The sequence below is a fragment of the Columba livia genome, chromosome 19 (genome assembly GCF_036013475.1).
Source record: "Columba livia isolate bColLiv1 breed racing homer chromosome 19, bColLiv1.pat.W.v2, whole genome shotgun sequence".
In the NCBI taxonomy this organism is placed as follows: domain Eukaryota; kingdom Metazoa; phylum Chordata; class Aves; order Columbiformes; family Columbidae; genus Columba; species Columba livia.
The window spans coordinates 6,177,099-6,204,427 of record NC_088620.1 but is presented as its reverse complement, the minus strand read 5'-3'; the positions used below and the strand labels follow the sequence as shown (position 1 = coordinate 6,204,427).

At 46.8% G+C, this 27,329-nt stretch overlaps 1 protein-coding gene across 5 annotated transcripts in view; it reads left to right on the top strand.

Moving 5' to 3' along the window:
• The window catches only part of COL27A1 (collagen type XXVII alpha 1 chain), a 161,093-nt gene that overhangs the window by 58,006 nt on the left and 75,758 nt on the right, over positions 1-27,329 (top strand). For all 5 annotated transcript variants that reach the window (XR_010467189.1, XM_065035855.1, XM_065035856.1 and 2 more), the window contains 9 exons: positions 250-294; positions 1,125-1,178; positions 3,444-3,488; positions 5,833-5,886; positions 7,104-7,148; positions 16,448-16,501; positions 20,783-20,827; positions 23,216-23,269; positions 23,670-23,714. Coding sequence is in view for 4 of the 5 variants with exons in the window: in XM_065035855.1 (XP_064891927.1) it covers positions 250-294; positions 1,125-1,178; positions 3,444-3,488; positions 5,833-5,886; positions 7,104-7,148; positions 16,448-16,501; positions 20,783-20,827; positions 23,216-23,269; positions 23,670-23,714 (441 nt within the window). In the remaining variant the exon portion in view is untranslated. The remainder of the gene's footprint in view (positions 1-249; positions 295-1,124; positions 1,179-3,443; positions 3,489-5,832; positions 5,887-7,103; positions 7,149-16,447; positions 16,502-20,782; positions 20,828-23,215; positions 23,270-23,669; positions 23,715-27,329) is intronic.

The window sequence follows — 27,329 nt, the reverse complement described above, 5'->3', positions numbered from 1 at the left end:
AACTCTACGTCTGTTCACAGAGCCAACCCTTCCTGAGTAACAACCGGGCCAGGCCCCGGCAGGTGCAGGTTTGGTGATGCAAGCACAAAGCAGCATGTTAAAAGTTTGCATGATTGTGTAGTGCTATCCCTTATCCTGCTTCTCTTCAGAACTTTCCTCCCACCTGCAAAGAGCAATTCAAACCAAAACCAGATCATTTTTTGGTTGTTTTCTTCCTTTTTACTCATTTTTTCCATCCTTTTTCAACAGGGATATAAAGGCTACCCTGGACCACCAGGTCACCCCGGAGACCAGGTGAGTTTTGCTAGTTTCCAACACTGCAGCTTTAGAAGCAGGATGGATTTGCTGGCCCCGATGCTGGTTTGGATGCTGTACAGGCTGCTCGGTGCACACGGGGGATGCGCAGTGACCTCCCATCCCACCCTCAGCTCCGCACGTAGCAACCAAGCACGGGCATGTTCTGCAAGGACACTGCCCTGGACTTTATAAATTTAATCTTTAATTTTTATTGCTCAGCCACGTTAAGTTTACATGGTGGAAGAAATGCCAGCTTACTCTCCTTTTATTTTTTACTTTTACATTCATTTCACCTGGAGTTTACAAACCACATCGTATTAAGTACTAACATGTAATTCCCCTCCCAAAGCCCATTCCTCCTCTCCCCTTTTCTCCCCTCATCTTTATTTGGTTAAGTCTGATGTTTGTAGTTCAGAAAAAAAAAAAAGAGGCAATGAATAGCAGGCCCTGTTAGCAATGATGTTAAAGGATATTATACATGAATCCGTTTAGTTTGGAAGAATTTTGGCAGTGCTTCCCCACCAGTAAAACGGTTCCATATGCCAGATATAGATGCAGCCTTACACCTTCTCTTTGCCTCCTTGTTTCAAGCTATCTGCTCTTTTGCTGCAGATGGAAGGGGAAATAGCAACACTTGCCTAATGCATGGATCCTATTGACTATCATTAACTTATTCCACTGTCTACCCTATATATTTTCTAAATTTGCATCAGGTTAATCCATTCCATCCTCCTTTTGCCGCAGCTCAAAGAATGAAGTGGTTAAAAATGCTTCCCACGTGTGATGTTCACCTTAACTCCTGTGCCTTCTCTTTTTTCTCTCCAAAGGGCGAACGAGGACCAGCCGGAAGTCCAGGTGCCAAAGGTTATCCTGGCAGGCAGGTGCAGTAAATCTCATCGTGCTGTGCACAGACTAGGGATTTGGGTGTGCAGGTAGCTGAATATGTGCCCTGCTAAATATGTGCCCCACTAAAGGCAATGTAGACCTCTAGAATATGTCTGAATATATTTTCCTTCTTCCCTCCCCAAGATATTGTGCTGATGAGATTGTCTTTCAACCCCAGAGGACACTAAGGTTGTTAGAAAGCACTTTATGCCTATGATAGATAAAACCTGCATTTCTATAGCAAAATCTGACATATTTTTGCTTCAGTGTAACAGCATGGGGAGAAAATAGCAGAGAAACGTACCTGCAAGCTGCTAACCCTTCATTTTGAGGCACGTTTTACATTTAATGTTGAACATGTTAGAAATCTGGGGCAGAAGAAGGCATGTTACCAAAACAAAGTATTTAGATGAATTCACTAGTGGAATCGTGTATGTACACATAAAATTAGACATGGACCCTATAAATTATATTTGCAGATGCAAAAAAAAAAAGATTATGAAAGAAAACCAAGTCTGTTTTCATCGTGAAATAATTGCACAAAGACAACTTTAGGAACGGAGGAGCATACAAAGGAAAATGGATCAAAATTGGACACTTTATAGTCCTACTGGTGTAAGATGCTGAACAAATGGAATATGTGGAGGGCAGAAGTCCTGGTCCTGTGACATTTTACAGGGAAATGAATTTGTCATGCTTTTCTTAAATGAACACATTCATGTTGGATTCCCCCACATTCATATTTTAGTACACAGCTAAGACCCCAAATATTTGCCAGGAGCATTTCAGCCTTACCATGAGTTCATATGTGAGTTTTTACCCAGATATGTACAGTTTTAGACTAAATGTGAGCTAGATATGCAGAACAACTCTGCATGCCCCCTGCCTCTGGCTATTTTAAATTTGAAATGAAATTGGTGCCTCGCTTAGCAAATTTCGGGTGGAATATACAGACGCGGGCTGGAGAGTGCAGGTGGTGGAACTGGCTGAGAGTTTTATGCACCTGACTAAATGTCCCGTTTATGCTCTGAAAGGCTCTTAGAGATTTGCATGCCAAAGCATCTCCTAGGTGGGAATGTGTATTAATTAGGTGACTAATACCAAGTGGTCCGGGCTGTATTGCTCATACAAGGTTAATGAATGCTGGTTCCCAATTCGCAGCACTGCGCTGCCCATCAGATAAGCAGGGTGAAATCTTTGCGCTTGACATACGAAGAACAAAAACGGTTTCTTAAAATGTAGTTTGGGTCAGGAAAGTGCATTTTTTTTTTTAAAGGCAGCTTTTTGCAGCATATCTGAATGCTGTGTGTATCCAGCATCAGAACTGTTTGCTTTACTGAGATTTTACTGCCTGTTACTCTTGTCAGCTGCGCTGGCTCCACGGTGCTATGGGAGACAGCGCTTGGCTCTGGTCTGATTTGCGCATCACAGGCAGAATTGTTAACTTCACCCCATGGCTGAAATCCTTGGCAATGACGCGTGAGGCAGGAAAGAGCACAACCTGCCTTTCAGCTCCCAGGCTGAGTACACAGCGCTGCCAGCTAAACAAAATATGGACTTAGCATCGGGGTTTTTTTCTCCCCCCTTCCAAAAAAGCCCAACAACACTTGGAACTAGAAAAAAATTGACCTGGAACCTTGCTAGAAGACAATAAATTTAAGAATTCATTATGCGTGTTTACAGGGTTCTGTTTCACAGTACTTCAAGTGAGCGGCAATAAGCATAGAAGTAGAATTGGGAATGTGTTTTCGGTTCTTTCCATAGCTGTTGATGCTGCAAAGGGTTAGAGGTACTGCAGAACCTGCACTTAGAAATTAGAAAGGATTTCTCACTGCCTGTGTTCCCTAAACAGGTATTGAAATACATGTATTATTTGCTGTGCATGTCTTGTGTGAGGCAGGAAACTGAATCGAGGGCTGTCGGGTGCAGAGCATCACTGTCCATCGCATCCCAAGTGTAACGCACCCTCCGTGCTCCCCGCTGCCTTTGCCGTTTCGGTCTTTATGATCAGAAATCTCTCCCTCAGCCCCAGGGAAAGCTCAGTGTGTGCAGCAGTCTCAGGTTCTGCAGAGTCCCAGCTCCCCGACAATGGGAGATTTGTTATTTGTACCGTTTTGCCCTTTTTTCTCCTTTGTCGATACACTTTGGAGTCGGCGCTGAAAGCAGAACCACGCGGGGACGATGCTGGGGGTTTGGCACTGCTCGTTAGGTTAAATTAAAGCCTGTCCACATTTGTCTTTGTTTTTTCCCTTCTGTTCTAGGGTTTACCTGGCCCCATAGGGGAAGCTGGTCCAAAAGGCAGTCGGGTAAGCAGCCTCTCATTTGTCTTTTCTCCCTTTGTTTTTGCCAAAGGCTTCTCGAGAAACTTTATGCTTAATTTTGCCATCCTGAGACTGATTGTTTTTATTCACCGGATTCAGGGGATTTGAACTGCTCATCGCTTGTTTATTGAAGCACTGTTACATTTTTTTAAATTAAACACATAATGTACCAAGATCAAAGTTCACCGACAGTGCTGGTGATACGTCAACTCCTTCAAAGCTCACATTGCAGGAAAGAATGGCATCCAAATTCCTACCAAAGACCAAATTCTGACGTTTCTGCAAGCCCCATCTCCCAAAGGCCTCTTTAGTTTCAATAAGTGTGGTTCAGCGGTCTTTGACCATGCTGAATATGGGCTCTTTTGGGTATAGTCCTGAGGTTGGGAGTGATTTATATCGCTATGCAGAATAGCAAGCCAGCATCTTGAAGCCACGTGCAAATTCAAACATTAATATCTCTGTTCTGCCTGGTTTTGCTCACCAAATCGAATTGCTGAGGATTCATTCTCCCTGCAAAGGATTTTTTTTTTTAACCAATTAAGAATCTCGTTAATCACATTTTGTTCTTTTCCTGCAATTATAAACTCACAATGAGATTCTGAGCCAATAAAATCCCCCCTTTCTCTGACATGCGATACGCTTTCTATATGCAGTAAATTCAACCAGCTGGCTTTCATCACTAGGAAAACTGCAAGGAATAAACAATGCTGACCCTGTAGGCAGCTGTATTCCGGAGCTGGGAAGGGGATGGCGTGTTCCATGTCCTGCAGGAAGATCTGAGATAGCGCAGCTTGCTCACCTCACTTCTGCAAGCGATAAAGTTCCCCCTGGTGCATCTGTTTCACTGGCTAACCAGGACCTCGTGTAACTATCACGCAGGAGATGTGCAGAATGTAAGACTAGATAATGATTTTTCACTTTAAGTGCTCAGGACTGAAATATTTATAGCTACCCAAGAAAGCCATTTCTCAGTCAGAATTGGATTTTAAGGTGAGATACCTGCATTTGGTGGATTGAGGGAGCCGGCTGTGGGCTCTTCTCCATCCCCCACCTCTATTTCTTTTTGTCCTTCTGCAGGAAGTGGTTCAGGAGTTACGTGGTTTGTCTTGGGGTTCAGGAGGCACAGACAGCATCATTGTAATGTGGCTGTATTTCCCGGCCTAGGTGTCATCCCTAACGGAAGGGCAACCTAAAGGGAGCAGTGGACTGGTGAAAATATTTGTCGGGGTCAACAGTAAGGGACTTAGCGATGATGGAGAAGGAAAGATGATAGAAAATCAGTGTTAACACTTGGCTCTGGTAACAGCGAGGTGCCACTGAGGGGGCTCCCTGCTGAAATTCACTTCCTCTTGATTCTGCATGTTTGGCACAAATTAGTCCTTTGCAAAGGACCAGCACACAAGGTAACTTTGTGCTAACTGCTGAGCAAAGAGGATTAAACACAAGGCTTCAGTTGTTGCGAGGGAAGGGAAACGCGGCGCTTGTGTCCTGTCTTAGCAGGATCCCAAGGCTGCAGAGAAATGTCGCCTACTTGAAAACGCAATGCCTGCTGATGAGTGTGAAAGGAGCAGATTTTATGAGAAACATGTTGGTGCAAAGGAGGTTTATTTACAGCTGGATGTCAGAGGATCTGTATCCATGTAAAGTTGAGCCTTGTGCACCAGCCCTAAGAGCCTGAAATGTCACACTCAGCCCCACCGCCCCACTGCTTGGACTGACAAAATGTTTGCAAAGGGTCTTGGTGGTACCACTGGGTTTGCAGGGAAAGGCTTCAGGCAGAGCCATGACCGATCGCTCCTCTTTCGGCAGTGGGGTGGTCAGCAGCCCCACGTGCCAGGAGAAGGTGTTTGCGTGAGAAGGGGCTGCAGTGTGTGACCCCCACGTGACACAAGACAAGCAGGAAGGGCTTGGTACAACTGGACATTTTCACAACATGGTTGGGAATGAGCGCCAGAGGCAGGGAAAGAGCCTTTGGAGAGACAAAAGGAGGTGCGGGCATGTGGATTCCTATTGCCATCACTCTTGCTAACCTTGAACCAAGCTCCGTTTCCCCCAGGTACACTCAGAGCCAGCCCAGGTAAGGTTTCTTCTTGCTGGCTTCTTGCTTCCCGGAGTCCTCATGATCCCTGGTGTGAGGGTATGTGCCCTTGGACTACATCGTGGAAGCCAGCACCATGCAGTCCATGGGCATATACACTTGCCTCAAGGTTTATTTCTTCACGGCTGCCATTGACCAACGCTGGAGGATGCTCTGCTGTTCAGGAAACACAGACTGACTGGTTGTTAATGGAGAAATGTATCTTTACTACTTGTTTCCTCTTTTCTTTAGGGATATATTGGTCTCCCAGGATTATTTGGGCTACCAGGGGCTGATGGAGAACGAGTGAGTATTTTGTGCAAAAAACCTCGGTGTGTCACTTGAATGCAGTTCTTCAGAGCCTGTTGTAACCTTCTCAAGAGGCAAGCATGCCTGATGTTTAACCAAGCCTTCTTTAGCCTGTGTCTACCCTTGCATGAAGACCTGTGTCCCTGTGTGATGTTGTCACTCAGCTCAGGAAAGCCCAGGCTTCAGGCAGGGTCATCAGACCTCACCGTTGCATAGAGAGGAGTTTTTCTATATTTTCCTGCACTTAAAAACCTGCCTTCCTCCCCCCCTCACTAGTTCATCTTGGTGCAATGGGGCAGGGGGAGAATGTACCTGGAAATTGCCCATTCCCACAGGAGTGACATCCCATCCACAGTGTCCCAGCATTTTGGGTGTCCACCTGGAGGTGTCTGGAAAGAGCCTGGCTGTTGGAAGTGACAGTGCCGGGGACTTTCTGATGATGTCTCTCCTTCCAGTTGGGCAGTCAAGACTGGGGCCTGTTGGATGGGCAGCTGTGGCTGTTGTTCCCATGTGTCCCCTCTTTCCCCAACCTTTTCATCGTGCCTTCTCCAAACCCACACATTCGGAGCTTTGCAGGACCTCTCTTGCTTTTTGGCTCTTCTCCCCCATGTCCCCCCACCCTCCTGATCTGTACCTACCCAAGGACCCCCTCTTCCTCCTGCAAGAGCTCCTAACGAAGGTTGTTGTAAGACAAAGACTGTTTTATTCCAGCTTTTCCTCCCTCAAACCCAAGCTCCAGAACAAGAGAGGCCCCGGGAGCATGTGGGAGTGAGCGCATGTGTGTGTGCCTGCCTGGGAGGGGACAACCCCGCGCTCTAGAGTCGCTGATTTAATGCTTGTATAACTAAATAAGAAACATAAACACAAGTTCTCCAGCGAGTGCCTTGGCGGTGGCCTTCGTTCGGTTCCAGACCAGTAGCTTAATGACTGCTCCTGCTAAGCTCAGTCCCAGCCAGTTGCCCTGGGTGTGGATGCTGCCTGCGTGTGTCCTCGGGGAGGGCCGTAGTTAGCGGGTGAAGGTTAATTAATTGTCTTCTGCTCTCGCAGCTGACTGCAAGTAGCTGACATTTTGATTCCTGAACAATGCCGCAGTCATTAGCCTGTTTTGCATTCCCCTTTCTCTCTAGTTTTGTTTTGTATTGTTGGTTGGCTGTTTGCTTTCTCAACCAGACCTATTATTTTCTTCTTTTTTTCTCTGTGTGCTTTCCTTGCAGGGGATCCCTGGAGTTCCCGGGAAGAGGGGCAAGATGGGTAGGCCGGTAAAGTTTTTCCTCGTCTATTATGCAGACCTTGTTGAATGAAACTGGAAACAAAACATCTGGCTTTTGGCTGGGTCCCTTCATATCTTCTGATGGGAACTAAATGGGGAGATCAAGCAAACCTTTCCATGTCTCTTTTCTCAAGCAGGATGAAAACTGAAGATACCAATATTGTTCTTCTCCTTTCTTTCATGCTCTGCCCACTCCACAGGCATTTTTGTCCTTTTTTCTTGCACTGTCTCCATGCTCCTTGGATCCTACACTTCTCAGATTCTCTTCTGCAACATCTTGCCCTCCGTTCAGCCTCTTCCCTGTAGGCATTTTGTAATTCCCACCGTGATAGCAGCATCCCAGGTGTCTGTGCTCACTCTGGTACATTCACTGCTCTGTGCTCCCGCTAGTCCCGTTGCATTTGACTCTTTTTGCTGCAATTCTCTCCAACCCTTGTACCATTCTGATTTGCATAACAAACGTGCACTTTTGTATAGAAACACTTTTGTCCTTGGTGGTGGTAAAGAGTTAAAGCAGATCAGATGAAGACACGTTTGAGGAGTGAGGAGACCAGGTCGATTTGAGGCTTGGCCAGGAGGAAGAGGTGTTTGCAGGCAGGGCTGAATACAAGGTGAAAACCCTGAAAGCTGCATAGAAGAAAGGGTTTGTGCTGACTGTAGCAAAAAGCAAATAAAAGCAGGTGAGAAAAGTACCAAAATGAGCAGAGGAAACAAGGAAAGGACAGAAAGGAAAGCCTTTCCCACATCCTCCTGCTTCCAAGCAATTCTGCCTGCTTCCTTTGCCAAAATCTATCAAGCTTTTTTACTCCGGCAGTTAGCAGAGAGATCGGGCATGTTCGTGCTCTGGTATGTCTCACTGCCTTTACACCTTGTTCTTTGTGTTAGCCTGAATTTCTCTCACTCTCTTGACATCATTGCGCTCACAGGCTCCTTGTAAATGACCACTCACCCACACACGGAAAAATCCAGTGCTTTCCCCTTGTCACCCTTGCACGCAAACGTGTGCTTTCCAGGAGTCCCACGCCTCCCGCTTACTGGTGTTCTCCTAGTAAAAGCCTCACAAACATCCCAACAGTGCCACATTCACCCCAGCTGGCTGTTCCCTCTCTCTGGGGTGGGGGAAGGTCAAGCAAATTTTGGCGTTGGAGGCAGTGGAAATCTGTACCAGATTCTACAGTTTTGTAAACCGCTGGTTACACCAGAAACCTCTGCGATGAATAATTGCAGAGAGCAGTATATGTAACGGTGACTCATTGACCAGAGCAAAACAAACAAAGCAACAGTCGTTATGTGCAGGGATTCTGCTCTGTGTCCCTGCACAGAGCACGCCGGAGGCTCCAGGCGTTCCAGCTCTTGTTTGGCTCGGGTTTGGCATCTTCCAGGCAAGAGTTTGTGTCTGGCAGTCACTGTTACAAACAAGGGGCTCCCCTGGGATCAGCGGGGAATCTCTCAACCGTGGAGGCATTTAGGCTGGGATCTAGAGAAGGGATTAAACGGCTGCGCCTGAGCACCTTTGTTCTACTCGGCTCTTTCAGAGAGTTTTGGCTCCGTTCCCATTGCATGATATCGGGTTTAATAAGAAATCTTGAATGAACTGATGCTGATGATTTGTAATACCGAGCGTGAACAAAAAGATTAAGTGACATCCAGTGTTGTTCGGGAAGTGACTGGGAGAACGGAAAATAGGAACCAACTGACCTGGTTCCTTTCCCAATGCGTATCTCCTGGCCTGGGCTGTCTCCCAGCTGGTTCGCAGTGTTTGCAAGGGATTTTTCTGGTTGCTCACATCCCCACACAGCTTTAGGTTTGCTAGCGTGGCTACTGTTACTGTTCTCGTTCAGTGTTGTCAGTGCAATGGAGAGCTCTTGGATGGTGGCTAATAAGGGTTTCCAAAGGTGGTAAATGCTCTGGGAAGTAGGGAAGGAGTTGGTATCAAATCTATTTCTCTGCCTCGTTTTGTTTGGGATGACAGACAGCCGCAGATTAGATGCTGGGCAGAGGAGGAGCGGGGGGCAGGGGGAGTTTGCATGTGACACCGTGGGCCTCCGAGGGTGATGTAAGAGGGAATGATTAAAATAGAAGAACTGGATATGAGTCAGATCTTGAAACCCTTCCAGGGAAGTTAAGTTTTGCAGAGCTGTGAGGGACATGATGAATCTGTCGTGGAAACAGCCGGCTCCACCTCCCGCTCCGCTCTCCCTGCAGCGCATCCGCAACGTAGGAAGCGAATGTGTTTGTAACGTATGGGCCATGGTGAACTCTTGGGCAAGGAGAGGGTTGGGGGTTGGCTAGGGAGACAATTGGGATTAAAGTACAATGCGCTAGGGAGGCTGAAATAACAAGAGTCTGTGTGTCTCGGATCTGCTGGCTGGTTTAGGGGTATGCTGGAGGTCTGGAGCTGAAGCGGCTGGTTGCTTAAACTTCAGTCTTGCCAACGCAGTGGCTGAAAGGAATGGCTTTTTATCACAATGTTGTGAACTTTTATGGCATTCGGTTGAGCAGCTGGCAAAAGAAAAAAACAAAGGGAGGATAAAAGACCCCACTGCTATGAGGGCTGCAGTCTGCACCGTGTGGGGGGAAGGAATGAGAGAAGCTGTTGTTACCTTCTGTCTTGGCACACAGAGGTGATATATCAGCCCTAGTTCATCTTCAGAAAGGAGATGTACTGTCACTGAAGGAGGTGACCCGCAGGAAAAGGAGGTACAGGTAGTGATATGCACTTTTCTTCTGCTGCGGGAGATGCGTGGCTATGATCCGAGATGTCTGCACTGCAGGTTATATTAAACTTTCATCTTCATTACTGATAGGTGCTTATCTCTTTTTTCATGTAGACTATCAGTACTGCACCAGCTGTGCTATCTTATGCCTGACTTCTGCTTACAATATTTTATTAGTAGAATTATTTTAAAAGGAATAGAATAGAATAGAATAGAATAGAATAGAATAGAATAGAATAGAATAGAATAGAATAGAATAGAATAGAATAGAAAGAGCAAGACATAGTTATTAATTCTCGGGTTTGTCTGAGGACTGCTGGTCCCGTACCTGGAGCTTAATTGAATGCTTGGAGCATCACTATGTCAGGTACCATGCAAACACCTTGTGAAAGAAAAGCTCTGGCCCCAAGGATCCATTGGTTGGATTGTACCCGGGATGTGTGGCCAGGAATGCTCTCTCCTCTGTGAGAATGGTTGGAATTGCCAAGGCAAGGTGGGGAGATGCTGCAGTGCTCAGTGCCTGCACAGGAGGAGGAGGAGGAGGAGGATTCGGGCCCTGCTTTCTCCCCATGGTGTGCAGCTTCAGACGGGCTGTGTGGCTGTTCTGGGCTGTGTGCAAGACAGGGGTAATACACTCGATTTTCCTTTGAGCTCGGTAGCTGAAACTTAGCCTGTAAAAGCCAAAGATTACCACTTAGATATCAAGGAAGAGCTGCCATAAAGTGGTATGTGGATTTTAAGTAGTAAGGACGAGTGCACAGGTGAGTCCAGAAGTCTCCCATCCCTCTGCCTATCAGCCACAACGTGGAGGTTGTGGGAGCCAGCTGTGATCTGGCAGCCGCCCGAGCGTGGCCTCAGGACTTGTTTGAGCCTCATCGCGGTGGCAAGCTGCCAAATCTGGCATCCGTTTTCTATGAGCTGACCACAGCCAGGGTCCCCCTTGCCAGCTCTCAGCTTGTAACGCAGCAGTGCCTTCTTGCCAGGCTATTTTTCATGTCTGCTGTCTTCTTCCATGTTAACTTATAAAGTTAATGTCTTAACTCCTGCCTCCAGTGAACACCAAGCCTCAATATATTCTTTTTTGCTGCATCTGATAAGTTGTTAGAGATGCACGTGATAACTTTGCACTCCACTCCAAATTGGGAAGGCTGTTGCCTCATAAGAAAAGACATTACCTTGTGAGAGACGTGAGATAGCAAAAAGCAGGGCTACATTTGGGTTGGGAAGGTTTCATTTTCCAGTTTCCCCCAACCTTTTGATATATGGCCGAGATAACTTAGTGGTGAATGTAAGTGCGTGGGGTTTTGCCAAGTTACACAGTCTCAGCTGTTGTCCGTGCAAACAATGAGGGAACATGTTTTGCCATGCGTCTGGACGGGCTGGCATAACCACGAATTACCGAGAAAAATAAATTTTGCCCCTCTCTGTAGAGACTAAGACAATAAACATCTCCTCTCTCGTTGCTCCAATCCTTTCTCTGCTTTGGATGCAGCCGAGGTCCTTCCTTGTGCTTGGAGTGAACCGAATGAGAGTCTCCTGCACCACACGAGTCGAGATTTGGGAAACTGGTAGCAGCATTTCAAAGTATCTCTTCTTTAATGAATAATGAGCAAAAATCAAATGAGCTCCCTGTGGATGCAAAGAGGCGGCCCATACGGCTTTTCTCATAAGAAACATGACCTAGGGATGCACCCATCTCACCTACAGCACTGAATATCATGGCTTACATGGGCTGCTAAAGCTCCAGCCATGTCTCTTTTGTCACTGAGACCTTGCTACCTACCAAAACAAAGGAGGAGGAATGGAGCTGTACTTCACTCTAAACACTGAGAAACATTTTAAAGAAACATTGGAATTTGAATCGAAAAATTGCTAAAGAAATAGGGATTTTTTTCCCGTTAGCTGTCTAAGTCAATTCTTTGCTATAATTTTTCTTGATTAACCCACATTATTAGAATAGATCGGGGTGGCTCTCGCCGCCCTGGGAACCAGCGCTGGGTCTGGCCCAGCCGCCCCCCGCACCCACCTGCGCGGGACTCACGTCTGCTCTCCCCATCAAGAACGTTCTCAGAGCCGTAAGCTGCCAACATAAGCTACACTTGTTTATTTTATTCTCCTTTTTTTTTTTTTCCAGTGAGTGTCTTCTCTCACTCTCAGCCCTGCTTCCCCACCACTACCTCTTTTTTTTGTTGTTTATTTAAATTGTTTGACTTTCAATTTCCATCCCTGGGGAGGCTGCTGGGCAGAGATTCACCTGGTCAAAGCCAACTGGCAAATAGAGTCTTTCGCAGACAAGACAGGAGGGCTGGTTGATTTTGAGCAGTTTCACCTTCAGCCAACAGGAAAATAAAATCCTATTTTTGGAGAAGGATTCTGTTGGCGTGAAGACCTGCCAGGATTCCTCGGAGCAGCGGCTGCCAGACTTGCCTCCCTTACTCCATCAGGAAAAGCGTTTTAAATGGAATCAGATGTTGTGTACATACAACACACCCACCCACATGTGCACACCTGAAAAGGCCCTGGGGAAGCAAAGGACCCGGCGCATCTCACCCATCTCTGCTTCCCTGGGGACAGCTGCTTCCAGGGACAGGGGACAAGAAGAGGTGGCATCTGCTCGGCCCGGGAGCAGCCCTTTGGCTGCTCTGTTTTGTGCAGAGGAAGAAAAGATGGGGAGGTGGAGGGGGATGCAAACCCCTGATGCAGGAAGAGCTGGTTCCAGTGTCTGTCTGGGGCTGGTTGTTCTCAGCAGGAGTCTCTTGGCGTATGGAAGGACGCCCTTTGCAGGGAGGATGGATGAGCAGGAATTAAGGTGCTGTTGTAGGATCTTTGAGTCATTGGGTCAGCTTCAGGCTTCTCAGTGTTACCTGGGATAAATCAGTTCGCATCTCTCTCTTGCCTCAGTTTCCCCTCTGACAGTGGTTCCTCAGCTCCACCAAGTGCAGTGAGGACCAATTTTGCAACCACCATAAAGCTCTGCTTGGGGTGAGGACAGGAGAGCACCAAAGCACCTGGATCCTGCTTAGTGCAAACCATCTGCTCGGATGCTTTTTCTCCAACACCTCTTCAAGCTTCATCTTGCTTCTTTCATTGAACTTCTCCTTCACACAATGTGAAATCCATTCAGCTGAATGGATTTTTTCATTGTTTCTTCACCTCGTCTCTGTATTTCCCAGCTGTGAGATAGAGCCAAAAGTTTCGTCATACCTGACTGCAGCCGCTGAGGAGGAGCACCCCGCTGGCCCTTGGCCAGCAGAACTTGTTATTTGAGCATTTTCCTCCCACCTCTGCTGCCATTTGCCATCCCTTCCCGGTCCCTGGTCCCTCTCTGCATGTCCCCTCCCTCCCACAGAGCAGGCAGGATGCATGGGCTCCATATTTTTCACTGGAGTGTTTTCTTTGCTGTCCCAATTCTTGAACATAATTTCCAGGGACTAGACTTTCTGGAAAAACAGCCGCACTCTGAAAAACGGTGAATTTTCTGTACCAAAAAAAACCTCTGCACTCTACTTTGGAAAGGTCAAAAGACTCTGGATGTGCTGGGATCGTTAATCCTTTTCACAAGTCTCCTGCAATGGGCTGCCAGTTGCAACCTGCCTGTCGGCCAGTGCCATAAAATGATCTACCTGCCCTGTGTGTTCTCCCTCGGTTCGGGCTCCTCAGGCTGCTGGAGCAGCACACGGGACAGGAGAGGAACTGCTGCTTACAGGGATGAAACAAATGGGGTAACAAAGTCTGCTTGTAATTCCTAGGCTGCTTGTTTTGGTTGAATAGCACTGGTTTTGTTCCTGAGGAACATCGCTGTCCTTCAGGCTCAGGCAGGAGCGGGGAGGCACTGAAAAAAAATGGCTTTTACAGACGTGTGAGATCCCATAAATTAGGACACTGTGGTCACTGGAACTGTTATTGTGGTTTAAATTGCTCCTGCTTACCCCATGGAAAGAAAGCACTTGCTTTTTCATTAGGGGCTTGAAAGATTGATTGTTTCCTGCTGTGCACAGGGCTGGTGGGATGGCTTTCCCAACCTGGGTTGGGTCTTTGGAGACTGTACGGATGCTGAAATATCCTCCTTCACGCCGCAGCCACCAGCCTTGGTCTCATTTAATGTGTGAAAGACTGTTCATGTTCATGTTGCCAAGCTCAAATATTGAGCTAGGCTGCCTGGGGTTAGTTGAATTGAAGCTGCTCTTTCCATTTGTCTCCTCCTCTGGGTTTGTTTTGCAGCTCAGGCCAAAAACTACCAGGGGAGCACCCATCACCCAGCGATCTGGGCCTGGAGGGGGCTCGTGCCAGCAGAGCAGGTGGCATCTAAAGGACAATCAGGCATTGGCAAGGACAGGGCTTTGCTGCTGAGTGCTGGTGCCAGCCCTCGCTGTTCTGGGCTTTTTCTTCTCTGTTTCCTGCCACATTGCCCCTTTTCCATCCCATCTCGAGGACGGACAGAAATCCTTGCTCTGGGGGAGCCACATTGTGCTGTGAACAGGTTTTATTGTCGAATCTCTTACTGGGCAGCATTGGCCAAGTGACCTCAGGTACTCAGCTCTCTGCCTTCAAAATGGGAATAATCTGCTTTTTAAAATACTCAGAGATCTGCTGTTGGAAAGGCTGTGCAAAAGCTAGATTTTTATTAACTCTGTTACCAAGTGCCCCAAATCTCCCTTGTCTTTATCTTCAAGCAGTGAGGTTAGTACTAGAAACTGAGGCACAAAAAGATATTAGTGGGAAACATGAATTTGAGTAGTTCCTTATCGGGACACTTTTAGTCTGGCAGAGGAGTGTGTTGTTTATATCATGTTGGAAGAGATTTAAACCAAATTCAGAAAATGCTCTTAGTCTGGAGCAAGCATTCCTTTAGATGATATTATGCTGCTGTAGCTATATCAATTTAATTTTACTATTCAGGGTAGTAGAACCTTCCCACATTGGCAAGACCTTAGCCCGACAGAAGGCACTTGAGCAGCCACAGCGCCAGGTGGCTCGGTGACATCCATGGTCACTGTGCCCAGCTCTGTCCTCTGAGAAAGGGAAGATGCAGCGGTGGGGGTGCTGAGGGCTGTGACTGAAATCTGTAACAGCATAAGTACAGTATCAGTCTGTGCACACTCATATTTTCCTTGGCAAGTTGTACGACTGTAAACAGCAGAATATTCCAAGATGGGGTTTTTTTGGTCTTGCCTGAGCAATGAATTTCCCTAACCAGCCCTGTTCCAATCTTATTGATTCAGCATGTAGCAGAGTTATTTTCCCCCTTTTTTTCATTAGAGAAAATTGTAAACCACCCTGCCTTCTTTTTATATTTGAGGTCTTTGTCTCTAGATGGCAGGAGGCTGTTTCCAGTGGTTGCTCACCACAGCTTCATGGTGTGTGCACAGGCTCGAGGGACATGGTGCCCAGCTGGAAGGAATCAGACAGCTTTCCCATGCACAGTGATGCCCATAAAATTGAAGTATTGAGTCCAAGCAAGTGATAGCTTGTGTCCATTCAGAAGTGTGTGCTGAATACTGTAGGGAATTGGTACAAAAGAGGTGAAATGCTGGCTTTGAACTTGGTGGTCTCCTATCTCTCACCATAGGTTTGACTAAGTACCTGTTTACCTGGTTGTGTTGGCCAGGAGCTGTAAACCCCCAAAGGTGAAGGGAGGTCTTGGTTGACATCTCTGACTGCAGAGCTTCCCCATATAGTTTTCCTGTTCTCTCTGCTGTGATCATTTCAAATTTCAGTGGTGCTGATGGGTTTCCAGATGGTGTGTTGCTGTTGGCTGTCGTGTTTTGCTTCCTTCAGGTTTGCTTTTCCAAGGTAACCAGTATTTGTAGTATACAGGGGAGCAGGCAGGGAGGGAGAGCATCCTTCTGATGGGATCTCTCAGCCCAGAACGTGAATGTGTTGTATCTCATGTCTGGTGGATATTTCTTCCTGAAAGAGGATAGAAAGCACTGTATCTTTCAATACAGAATCTGATCTTCCAAATGAGGGTTTATAATTTCATGCATAAACTACACAGCATAATCTTCAGGGCTGCATATTCCTTGTTGGACATATTGGAGTACTTGAGTGAACCAAAACGAAGACAGAAGCACCTATTTCCACCCATTCTCGCTGCTCTGCTCGCTCACGTTGTCTTTCTACATGATGCTGCCATATGAAGCGTGCCCAGGGCTGACAACTGGTGCTAAGAAGGTGCTGATTAATGTTGGACATAGCCTGTGACACAAGAACATGCCAGGTCCAGCAGCCTCAGCGATGCGGCTTTTCACTGCGTGGCCCTTCCTGTCTCCTCGCTGATTCTTCCTCTCAAGGCTCCCATTAGTTAATAAGTTAAACGGTGCCTGTGGTTGCCCTTCACTGGCCCCAGGAGAGAGCGATGAATCAGCTCTCGGCCTCGCGGAGCTGCTCGCTGGGCGGCTGTGCTGGTGGAGCAGGGATGGTTTGCATGAGGATGGACGGTCCATGTTTCTTTGTGAGCCGCTGCCTACCGAAACGCTGTACTGGGTGCAGGGGGAGCGCCTTTTAAGCTGGTTACCTTTACACCCGTGTGCGTCAATAACGAATACTTGTGTTTGCCTCCTCTCCTCAGGGTTTTCCTGGTGATTTTGGGGAACGAGGACCTCCAGGCATCGATGGGAACCCAGTAAGTTGAGAGCTTTTCCCCTTCTCTCTTTCTCTTGCAGTAGACAAGACCATGTACTGTATCATACTAGTTAGAGCATCATACTAGTTAGAGATGAAAGAAGCTTTTAAGTTTGGTGGCAGCTTCTAGCATTTTGGTTTTGTCCCCCGTGAAGAACAAATGTACATCCCTGCCCTGCTCAAGCGTGCTGCAAATTCCTGTGTTTGGCTCAACACCCTGTAACTGCCAGGTCGCCATATTGCCATTTGCTTTCTGTCTCCACCTATTGCCTTTCTTGCACCTTGGTCTTGATAAATGCTTTCTAGGATACGACTAGAAGAAAAATCCAGAGAGAAAAGGTAGGGCTGTTGCTCCTGATGAGCAGGCGGTGTTTGGAGCATGTTGTCCATACCACAGGGCCTGATGTATAGCCTGTGGCAGCCACAGGAATCACCTTGGTGACTAGTGTGCTGGATGGAGCTTTGTATGAACATAGCAGGGGGACATGGGACAGGCAGTGGAACATATCACCACGAGGCACCGCAGACTTGAGTGCACATAACCCTCAGAGGAGTAGGCCATGTATTCAGTTGGATAGAGCTCTGAGATACATAAAGAGGCTGGTCCTCTCCTTTTCACCACATTTCATTCTCTGATGCAGGTTAACGAGCTGATACCACCAGGTTTGCATCTCCCTAGCCTGTAGAAGTAAGAGTCTAAAGTGCTCCAAGTTCAGTACTTTTCCTTTTCTGAAGTGAATGTTAATACTGGTGCAAAAAGTGCCAGATTCCCCACTTTGGTGTCTGGGCGTGGTGAGGGACAGACAGACAGACACCACAGCTCAGGGTTCTGCTGCCCCAGCCAGCCCTGGCACAGCAGGGGGAGAAGTTCCGAGGCTCCTGGGTTCTTGGCCTCTCTCCGGTCTTCATCTGACCCCTGCTGGCTTTCCAAGAATGGGATGTGTCTCCTGGGAATTGGGTCAGGATGGTTCCAGAGACTATTTAAGCAGCTGGATGCCGATAAGGTTTATTTTGCTCTGCTCTTGTAGCACTTAATACCAAACAGTTGGCTATGTGCTGTGTTTTCCGCTACTCATAAAACACGCCCTCATGGATTGAAAAAGTTCTCAGAGGTATTAATTATTCTGAATTATTTTCTGTGTGACTTTGTTGATTCTCCCTCAATCAGCACGTGAGCAGTACTGATTCATCTGTAAAATTCTTGCTGTCTTGGTTATTCACACATAATCGCAGCGCTGCTCTTGGTGTTTGATGGAATGATTTGTGTGAAGTAACCCACTCTGCATGAGTCTTCAAGTTCCCATTCGTCATATTTGCAGCATAAAAGTTATTTTCACAAGCAACTCTAAGGAGCTCAGCTACACTCCAGCCTTTGTGGGAATTCAACACAAGAGTCACAAATGCAGTGAACTGAAAGAATTAGATTCCCAAGGAATACTTCTGCAGGACTTTTCCCATCCCTCAGTCAACTTAAACCATGGGTCAGAGTGGAATCAGTAGTCCCAAAGTAGAAGACCTTCTAGATTGTATTGCTATTTCCAGTCAGCCCAGCAGGAAGAATAGGAATCCTGGAGGTCAGAAAGACTTTTTTTTCCAAACAACTTGTTTTGTTTTCTTTAAATTTGCAAGTTGTCTAAGCCCCATTCAGAAGATGTGCTCAATGTTAGCTGGATGCCAGTTCCCAGACCATCACAGAGAAGCAAAGGTCCCTTCCGTTAATTCATCCAGAACGATTGCTCTTCTTTCATCTTATCAACGGCTTTTAAATATTAATGTGCCTTGGAGATTGTAGAATGAAAACAGACTGTTTCGGCTGACTTAAAGGGAGGTTCACAGGGTCATGAGTAGAGTCACAGACGCAGAAAAATGCCGGAAAGTCTGTTTGTGGAACACGCAAGTATGCCGAGTTCGCTAGGTGGAGGATGCAGTTCAATCGTGGGCAGGCGGGCAGCTGCCGCGGGTCCCGAGCTGCCCCGTCCCGTTTGATCCACCGAGCACTTACGCTGCTGCCGTTGCTCGGGGATGGATGAAACCGACAGTCTCTGATCTTCTTTCCATCCCCTCCAGACAGAGCAAGGGCTTTTCCAGCCGCAGGGGAGTTTTTTTCCCTCCTACCAACTTGCTGAGAACTGTTGAGCCATCACATTCCAGATCCCCCACTCCTGGAGTGCATTAGCCACTCCAATTAGTCTCTTAATCACAGGAATTAGATGTAGGAGAGGGCTGTTGATTCATCTTCTCGTCTCTTGTCCCAGTGCCCAGTTCATGCACTGAAAAAAGGAGAATAGAGCCTGATTTTCCTTATAGGTCAGAGACCAGCCTGTCATTACTGATAGCCAGGAAAGAGCACCTGGAAATCCTCCATTTCCCAGGTCAGGGAATGGCTCCAATTACCAACTAGTCCTGTCCCCCTCTCCCAGAGGAATCCGCCACCTCCTCTTCCAAGAGGAAATCCTCTTGTGTTAGACGTGAGTCCATGGGTTTCCACATTTTCCCTTCCTCTTGAGGAATACCCACATGACGTAACTCAGATCTAGGCAGCTCCTCCTGCAGCTGGTGGGACCAAGAGCCAACCATCCCCCCAAACTTCATCCCAACCACCCTCGGAGCCTGCGGAGCCCCCTGGGAAACCCTGGGATGCCACCACGCAGCTCCTGTGCTCAGCATCCCTGCTTGTACTCCCTCTTCTTACAGAGCCTGGTAACGCCAGGCCTTGACTAAAAGCTTGAAGCCGACCTTATTACAGCAGCTCTGGGGATGCAGAAATCCCACCCGTGAGGAGCAATTGCTCCACAGATGTCCCAAGTATGCAGGAAAGGAACCGGCCATAAAAAAGCAATTTTTAGGCTGGTTGAGATTATGAAACGCTTTTTTGTGTGTGCTTGCCCAATAGTCCTTTACTCCACTTCCCATAAAATAAACACACGTAACCCTTTACCCAAGGAGGCCGAGCACATTCAGTCATGTTGCGTCCCCTTCTCTTTCATTCTTTCACCAGGCAAATCTTTCCATAAAAGGGGAGCTTTATTGCACTGAAGGGGACTCCACCAGATGTGCACCATAAACTGAGCTGGGCTGTCAAAGAAAGTAGCCAGTGTGATCCAGAGCAGGGGGGGTGTTTGAGCCAACGGGAAGTTTAGCATTTCCAATGCACTTGTTTTGAGAGGCCCTGTTGGAGACGGAGCTGTGTAAGAGCCAGTCCTTGTCCTGCCAGGCAACCCTCTGTCAATGTGATCCACCAAGGGAGACGCGGGGATGGGCTGAGCATCACAGAGGGATTGCTGAAGTACAGGGTGTTTCAAAAAGATGGATGAAATTTGAAATCACTACATCTCTGCAACAACCAACTGCCCATGAGTGAAACTCTCAATCTGTACAGCAGGTGGAGGGAACACAGAGCGTCTATAGAAAGGTATCGCTGAAACTTGATAACTCGTTTGCAAATTTTTGTGTAATCATAACATGTTGAGTTCACCTTTTTGAAACACCTTGTACTTAGCGACTTAGGTGTGATTTAAAGTGGCTCTTCCTCAGAGCAAGTGCTGGGTTCTCTGCTCTGGGGACAGTGCTGCTGAGACACCTCCCTGCACACAAGCTGCAGCGTGAAGACTGGGAGCTTGTTCTAGAAACTAAAGGCTATTTGATGGGTTGGAGCCTGGATGGATGAGGCAGAGTGCAGAAGGCTGCTGATTCTTCACCTTAAACCAGCTCTTAGACACAGGAGGAACAGCCTCAGAGCTGCCAAACACACTCCCAGGGCCCATCAGCCAGTACCAGAAGCTGGCATACCCTTTTCCTAAATTACCCAGTTTAATTTCCACCCAAATGCTCCTTTTCTCATGAGTTTTATCATTTCTTAACCACTCAAAAAATATATTAAAATAATGTTTTCTGATGCAGAGCAAAAGTTTGCCTCTCCTTCCCACCTTAGCTTTGCTGTCCCTGGTCCCTGCCCTTGTCCCTGTCCCTGCCTCCATCTCACCTGGGCAGGCTCCCACCACCCCCTGCCCGCACAGTGAAATGCTTCTTTTCTCCAGGCTGCTCCTGGGAGGGAAGTCAGCAAATAACTGCAGAACAACAAGCAGCCCTGTGTCTGGAGAGGCTGCGCTCGCAAAGATGGAAGCTCTCAATCAGTTTGGCTGAGGAAAGGGGCTGTGGGGGGGACGGAAGGGGGAGGGACGGCCTTTTCCCTTCCCTCAAGTTCCTGAAACACTGAGCTGCCTTTCAGCCTCTGTTTGTCTACAAAGTGTCCGTAACCATGTGGGTTTGTCTTTCCTTTTAGGGAGAATTGGGAGCCCCAGGTCCTCCTGGAGTCCTTGGACTCATTGTAAGTATAAAAACAAATGGAGATCTGGCTTCTCGGGGCTTTAACCCTTTCAGCCTGCATAACTGCGCACAGATTTTTGTCTCCCCGTGGCAGTGAAGGGGATGAGTGTTTGCATGGGGGAGGCGTGATGTCTGAGGAGAGAGGAGGTTGCTTGGTAGAGCGGGAGGTGGAGGAGGGCAAACCCTTTCTAAGCAAAAGGAAACAGATTAAAGGTTTGCTGTTAGTGCCCTTGTTTCCTAGATAACTCACCCTTTTGACAACATTTATCAGGGTATTTCTTTAAAGATGCAATGTCCATTTCACACCAGGATCTGTTGTCTTTTAAAAAGCAAGTCCTTGTAAGCAGTAACCTAAGGACACACAGTTCTTGTTCACTGGAGAGGTTGTGGGAAGGATCTCCCTGTCCTCTGGATATACATGAATTGTCCGTGCACTCTCACTATCCCTTTGCTAATCCAGGTAATTATGTACATAGCCAAATTCCACCCTTTATAACTCTCTTCCCCAGCAGGAGACAGATGGCTGTAAGGATGGGTGGCAACTCATCCCCTGGCAGCTGTGCTGGGGGTTAGTGAATGCCCAGCTGAACATATTATGGGTTATTTTTAAGTCTTGGTACTTATTTTAAGTTATTTCACTCCATGCACAAAAAGTGGTATGCATTCTTTTAAAACGATTCCTCCTTGGCTATGATAATCCATGAAAACTTAACTTGCAATGAATGCTTAAAAACCTTCCTATTTTGCCTTTCCATAGCTTAAATTGAAGGAGTGTGTATGTCAGCTGAGATCAAGGCCTCGATTGCCAGAGGTGTTGCACAAACAGAGAGCACCAAACCCAAAAATCACAGACTCCATGGGGAAAAACAGAGAATATGGTGGAACAAGTGAACCCATCATGCATATGGGGGACTGGGGCAAATTCAGGGTGCAGAAGGTGCTGCTGGGTGTTTGCTCCGGGCTGGTCCCTGTTCAGTCGTTTCCTTCCCAGTACAGCCACCCCTGGGGACCGGCCGGGCTCCGGCTGCCTCCCCGCACCCTGCAAGTGTTTGGGTTTGCTGTTTAAGAGAGGCTGAAGAGCAGAATTAGATGTAACTAAAGCCTCTTGCTCTCCTAATTAACTATATGGGCAAAGCTTTAAGTCAACGCGTTTCTACAAGAAGCCTTTATGCTGGGAGGTATGAAAAGGGGATCTGTTCGGCGGCTGCGGCCCAGTGCTCCCAGTGCTCCCAGTGCGGTGGCTGCCAACCAGAGCCGCGCTCCTTCAGCAGAGCCGTCCCTGTTTATTTACGCATGGCAGGCCAGGCTGGTGCGCGGTATCACTGCCTCCCTTCATGGGCAGAAAGCAGCCAAAGCCTGGTTGAACGCTGGGCTCTGAAGGCTCTTTTATACATGTGCACACAGCAGCCCTGAGCTCCCGTGTCCTCCTGGGCTGCAGCTTGTCCTCCAAACCTCAATTCAGGATGCTGTGCTGACTTCTTGCTGCAGCAGGATGGCCACGCTGATAAGACACCCCTGTCCTCACCTCCTGTTCCTCCTCTTTCCTCCCCATATCTCTTCTAGGTATCAGAGCTCAATAACAATCAAAATTTCTTGACTGTTGCCTTTTTTGCTGTTTACTGCCTGTCCTTTTTAATGCACGCTCAGACTCCCTCCAGAGAACTTGGGAATACTGCGGTAGATTCTTTCTGAGAACATGAGTAACTTCACCAAGAATAAACACTCTTCGGGATTGTCTTAAACCAGCTTGATATTTTAATGTCTTAAATAGTAGAAGAGGGCAATGAATCCATTCAAAAGTTAGAAGGAACATACAAAAAGAATTTTCTCAGCTCCACTTCACAGTGGTTTCTTAATTAATTGTTCATTATTTCGCCCTTAATTTACTAGCCTGAATTCCTTATCTGATTTTTAAGTGAATCCAGGAGTCTGACCAGACTCCCCAACCCACATATCTCGTGTGGCACAGGATGCTCCCACATTCTCCCGACATCCAGCACGCTCTGTCCCATGGCCATGGCCACGCACGGGGACAGCAGCACGGTGGGGCCGGGTGGGCTGATCGTGGGGTACAGATCACATCTCTGGTGGCCACTGTCAAGCTGCTTTGGGGTCTTTTCTTTGTGGAAACAGCAGGATGCCAATAGGAGCTGCTCTTCTTCCCTCCTGTGCCTGCAAGGCAAACACCTGTGCTGATTTTATATACAGACTGTCTATACATTAAAAGTCTCTTGGCTCATGCCAGGATGCTACTTCTACTGAAATCCATGATGCAGTTCCTATAAATGAGGGATACTGAAGGACCAAATAGGAGAGGGATTTCACACCCCATACAGCTCTCTGTTGGTTTTGGACCTCATGACCTGAGTCATTTTCTTTCTCTTCCTAGGGTGACATGGGCCCTGTTGGACCGATAGGCTATCCAGGACCAAAAGGCTTAAAGGTGAGCAAATAACTGAGCTGTGTGAGCTCTTGTACTTCCATGGCAGGGCTGAGGATTATTCTGATCCTCCCGTGGGTGATGGTGATGGTTCTGAGAGAAAGGGTGGGTGTTGGGATGCTTGTCCATCAAGCCAGCCACAGGACTGTCGAGCACAACATCCCGCTGGTGGTCTGCAGTAGGTATAAGTCATCACGGAATCCCAGTGCCTCCAGCCCACAAAGGATATTTAAAGACTGTGTGAAGGAGCACGCTTTGGGAGCGGGTTGGCATTTGAGCTCAGGGCTGTGCCTGGCCAGCGCTGTGGGTCTGAGCCACCAGCCCCATCAGGGACATCAATGTCATAGACCTGAGCAAGTCTTCATGGTGGCTCCGTCTCACTCTGGGCTTTGTTTTGTTTCAGGGGCTGATGGGAAACCCTGGAGAACATGGACTGAAAGGTGATAAGGTGATCTGAATACTCCCTTATTGCACTGTGTTTTAATTTTGCATGTGAAAACCCCTTTCTAGCTTCTCTTCCTTACTCAGTACCATGGTACTGGTTCCACTCGGGCTGTCTCTTTGCTGCCATCCTCCCTCCTTTCTTGACACTCCAGTTTTGATTTTTCTTTCTTTTATGATACCTGCCCCATCCCCTTTTCCACAGAGCTCTAATGTAGATCAGTTATGCTCAGCTCCGATTTGGATCTTCTGTTTCCCACTGATGACGGTGTTACCTGTCAGATTATCTGGTGTTACGCTGGGCTTTTGTGGTTTTATATTGATTACATGATAGGGTGGGGAGGAGGATGAAAACCTAACGACACTGACAGTGGGTTTGCACACATGATGTGACAAAGCAGCACAACTCACTGGATCAAGCAAACCAGCTGGATTCCCAGGAAAAATGGCTTCATGTTCGGTGCCTCAGCTCCTGTTCAGAGAGGGGAAAATGCCTTATGCCAAACTGATATAAATCACTTTAGAAAAAGGAAAACGGAGCTGGGCATTGATTGCAATGATTTTGTGCTGCTGGGACAAAAACACACAGCTTGAGCCACATCAGCATGAAGCTGTGTGTGTAAATGTCTTGCTGTCGTGAGAACCATCCTCCTACAGATATTGGACTGTAGGGCTTATTTAGTCTGAAAGAGTGGGAGGTGCAGTCATTTACTGTTGGCTGTGATTGCTCAGGAGGGCAGTGGAAAATGACCATTAAGTATATTGTCCTCCTCCCGTCTGATGTTTTATTCTTTTGTTAGATGTTTGCTTTTAGAGAATGATTTAGCAGCCCAAAACTGCACTTGGGGAAAGTAGCATCAAGCCAGTTGATTCCACTCTCATATTATAGCAGCTCTTTGCTAGGGCTCCTGTGTCTGCAGTTTCCATTCCTGTCCTGCACTGCCTTTTCACTTTTGTAGAGAGGAAGGACAGGGCAAGAGAAGGACTTTTTCTTTAGGACAAGCTTAAGAAATTGTAGCTGTTTTTTTGACTCAATACCAATTCTCAGAGCCCTCAGACTCTTCCGTCTGCTCCTTAGAAGAAATGGTTGAGTTTCTTCAGAATCGCCAACATTATTTAGCAAAATTAACCTTCCTGGACACTATATAATAGTCTCCATCACTTTACACAGACTGCTCTGTTTATCCCCAGTACTTCTCCAGCCACTGCTTTCACTGTAACCAAATGGTTTGCAGCTCTCCCTAGAGTTATCCTTACAATACTCCCAAGTGCAGAATTATCCGTCTTCCCCCAATAACCCCACGCTCAGTCTTGCAGCCTTTCTCCTGAGGTGCACAAAACCTTTTCTCTCCCTCCTTCTTACCATTCCTACTGTATTTTGCTTGAACAGGGCAGATTTCCTTCCTGGCTTTCATTACAGCCTCTTTCTAACCCAAGACGGACAAACCATCCCTCCTGCTCGAGCCTCCTCTGTCCTAATGAGTTGCCTTTAGTTTGAACATCCTGGGTGCTATCAGACTCAGATCAGACCAACGATGGTTTCAGAGTCAGAGGGAGCTTCCAAACAGCTTGTGTGTGTTCTTCCCAGCCATCCCACAGCCAAATGGCTGGGAAATACAAGGCAAAAGGAAAATCAAGCCTACTTAAGTATCGATGACCGCAATTCTCATCTACTCAGGTGAAGTCACGCAGCTCTGGCATTGTGGTTTTTAGCCGAAGCATCTGAGTTTGCTGTGTCTGTTTGCATGAGTAGAGATGAAGTTCAGCAGCTCTTCTTACACTTGGGAGAAGATTTGGCCTGAAACAGCTTTGTGGTTTTCTCAGTTATTTGGTTTTCTGATTTGTCGGTCTCGCTGTTCAGCAAGTTGACCCAGTTTATAATACATCCCTTCTCCACCTGATCAAAAGGCTGTTGCATTTATTGACTCCCATGTTTCCTTAGTGAATGGCACCTTTAAGCCTTCTTATTTTCTCTCACTCTGATTTGGGCAACATGAGCAAAAACACTCATCCCTTCTTACAGTTTGTTTACATTTACATTTTAATTGTTTATGCTCTGGTAGGACTGAGAAATATAAATTATATCTGGTCTTGCTGGTTTTGCTCATTTTGCAGCAAGGGAAAAAACCACCTGCCTTCAAAGAGCTCGTGGGGACAGGGAGGGTTGTATCTGCTTTTATAGGGAGAAGTGGAATTATTGTATAAGCCCAAAATGAAAGTGGTCTCGAGAAGACCACATTGTGTGAGGAGTACAGAGCAAAGTTGGAGGAGGTGGAAATCCCAGCTGATTGTTCTTGTAAGCAGTTGTGTGAATCAGGACATCTGTACCTCGTGAAGGACACAGTTAAATACACAGTAGTCTTGCAGTCTTAGCTCCCCTTATATTGCCAAGCAGAAAGTCTTGGAAAAAAATATGTCCAATCGAGAGCAAAATGGGTGTTTTGCACAGAGGTCTCCTCTGTGTCCTACAGACAGCAAACCCACCTTGCTCCTGCAAATCTGTACCTTCCCTCGTAGTCCCCTTTCCATGCAGTGTTGGGTCCCTGAAGCTGCATTTCTTTTTATAGGTGAAACACGAAACATAAGCAAAATCCCATGGGCAGATCCTGTTTATAATTTCAGATTTTACTTCCCTCCCCCTCCTCATGAGCAAAGTCCTTACAGCCCCTTTTCATCATATTGGCATCACTTCTTTTTTCTAATAATAAACATTCCTGACCTCTTTCCTCCTCATTTTTTCCCTCACATTAAGGACACACACCCCGAGTCACAATTCCAGATTGACTGCGCTCAAGGCAGGTGAAAGGGGATGCCCTAGTCCTCATTTTTTGGGTTAAGATATTAATTAATGACCGTTGCAGATGGATCATTCATGCCATGACATTTTGCTGTGCTATTGCCATAGCATGTGAACATGTTGCCTGGAGCCCAGCTAAAGACAAGAGGTGTGTTTTGTCTTCCCTGCTCCTTCTTACCCTCTCTAATCCACATTTCCCAATAGGCATTTCTTAATGTCCAAGTATTTCTTCTAAAACACTAACTCAGTGGCCACTTAAACTGTCTGGGTGGAAAACTGCTAATATTTTTTTTAGCAAAGGTGCTAAAACCTGCTGTTTTCAGTGTTTTAAGCCTTGGACTAGATAAAACAAGTAGAAAATTCAGAGAAGATGAGAGAAATCTGATAACGGCTGGAAATGGGCTGGGTCTCTATTGTATCTGATACTTGGGGTTCATTTGAACTGAAGATGTGTAAATAACCTATTTTATTTTCATTTGCTTGCATTGCCCAAAAAAAAATATGAAAAATACTTTAGATGCAGCAAAAAGTTAAAGTTGGTTATTTGACTCCAATTAAAATATTTTAGCTTACAAACCAAATTAATAAAATTCATTTAGCTTTTTTTGAGAGCAACATTCCAATTTTGCTATATAAAAGACTTGTTTTGAAGATGGTTCAGCGAGATGTCCTGGGAACATTTACCAAAACATTTAAGCAAATTTAGCATGAATCCATGAAATGTTTCCATCATTGAATCTGCATAGTTCTTCATTGTTTTTCTTCTGAAAAAGCTGTCTCCAAAAAGCCTTTCCCAACTCAAGCCTTAACCATTGACAATTTCAT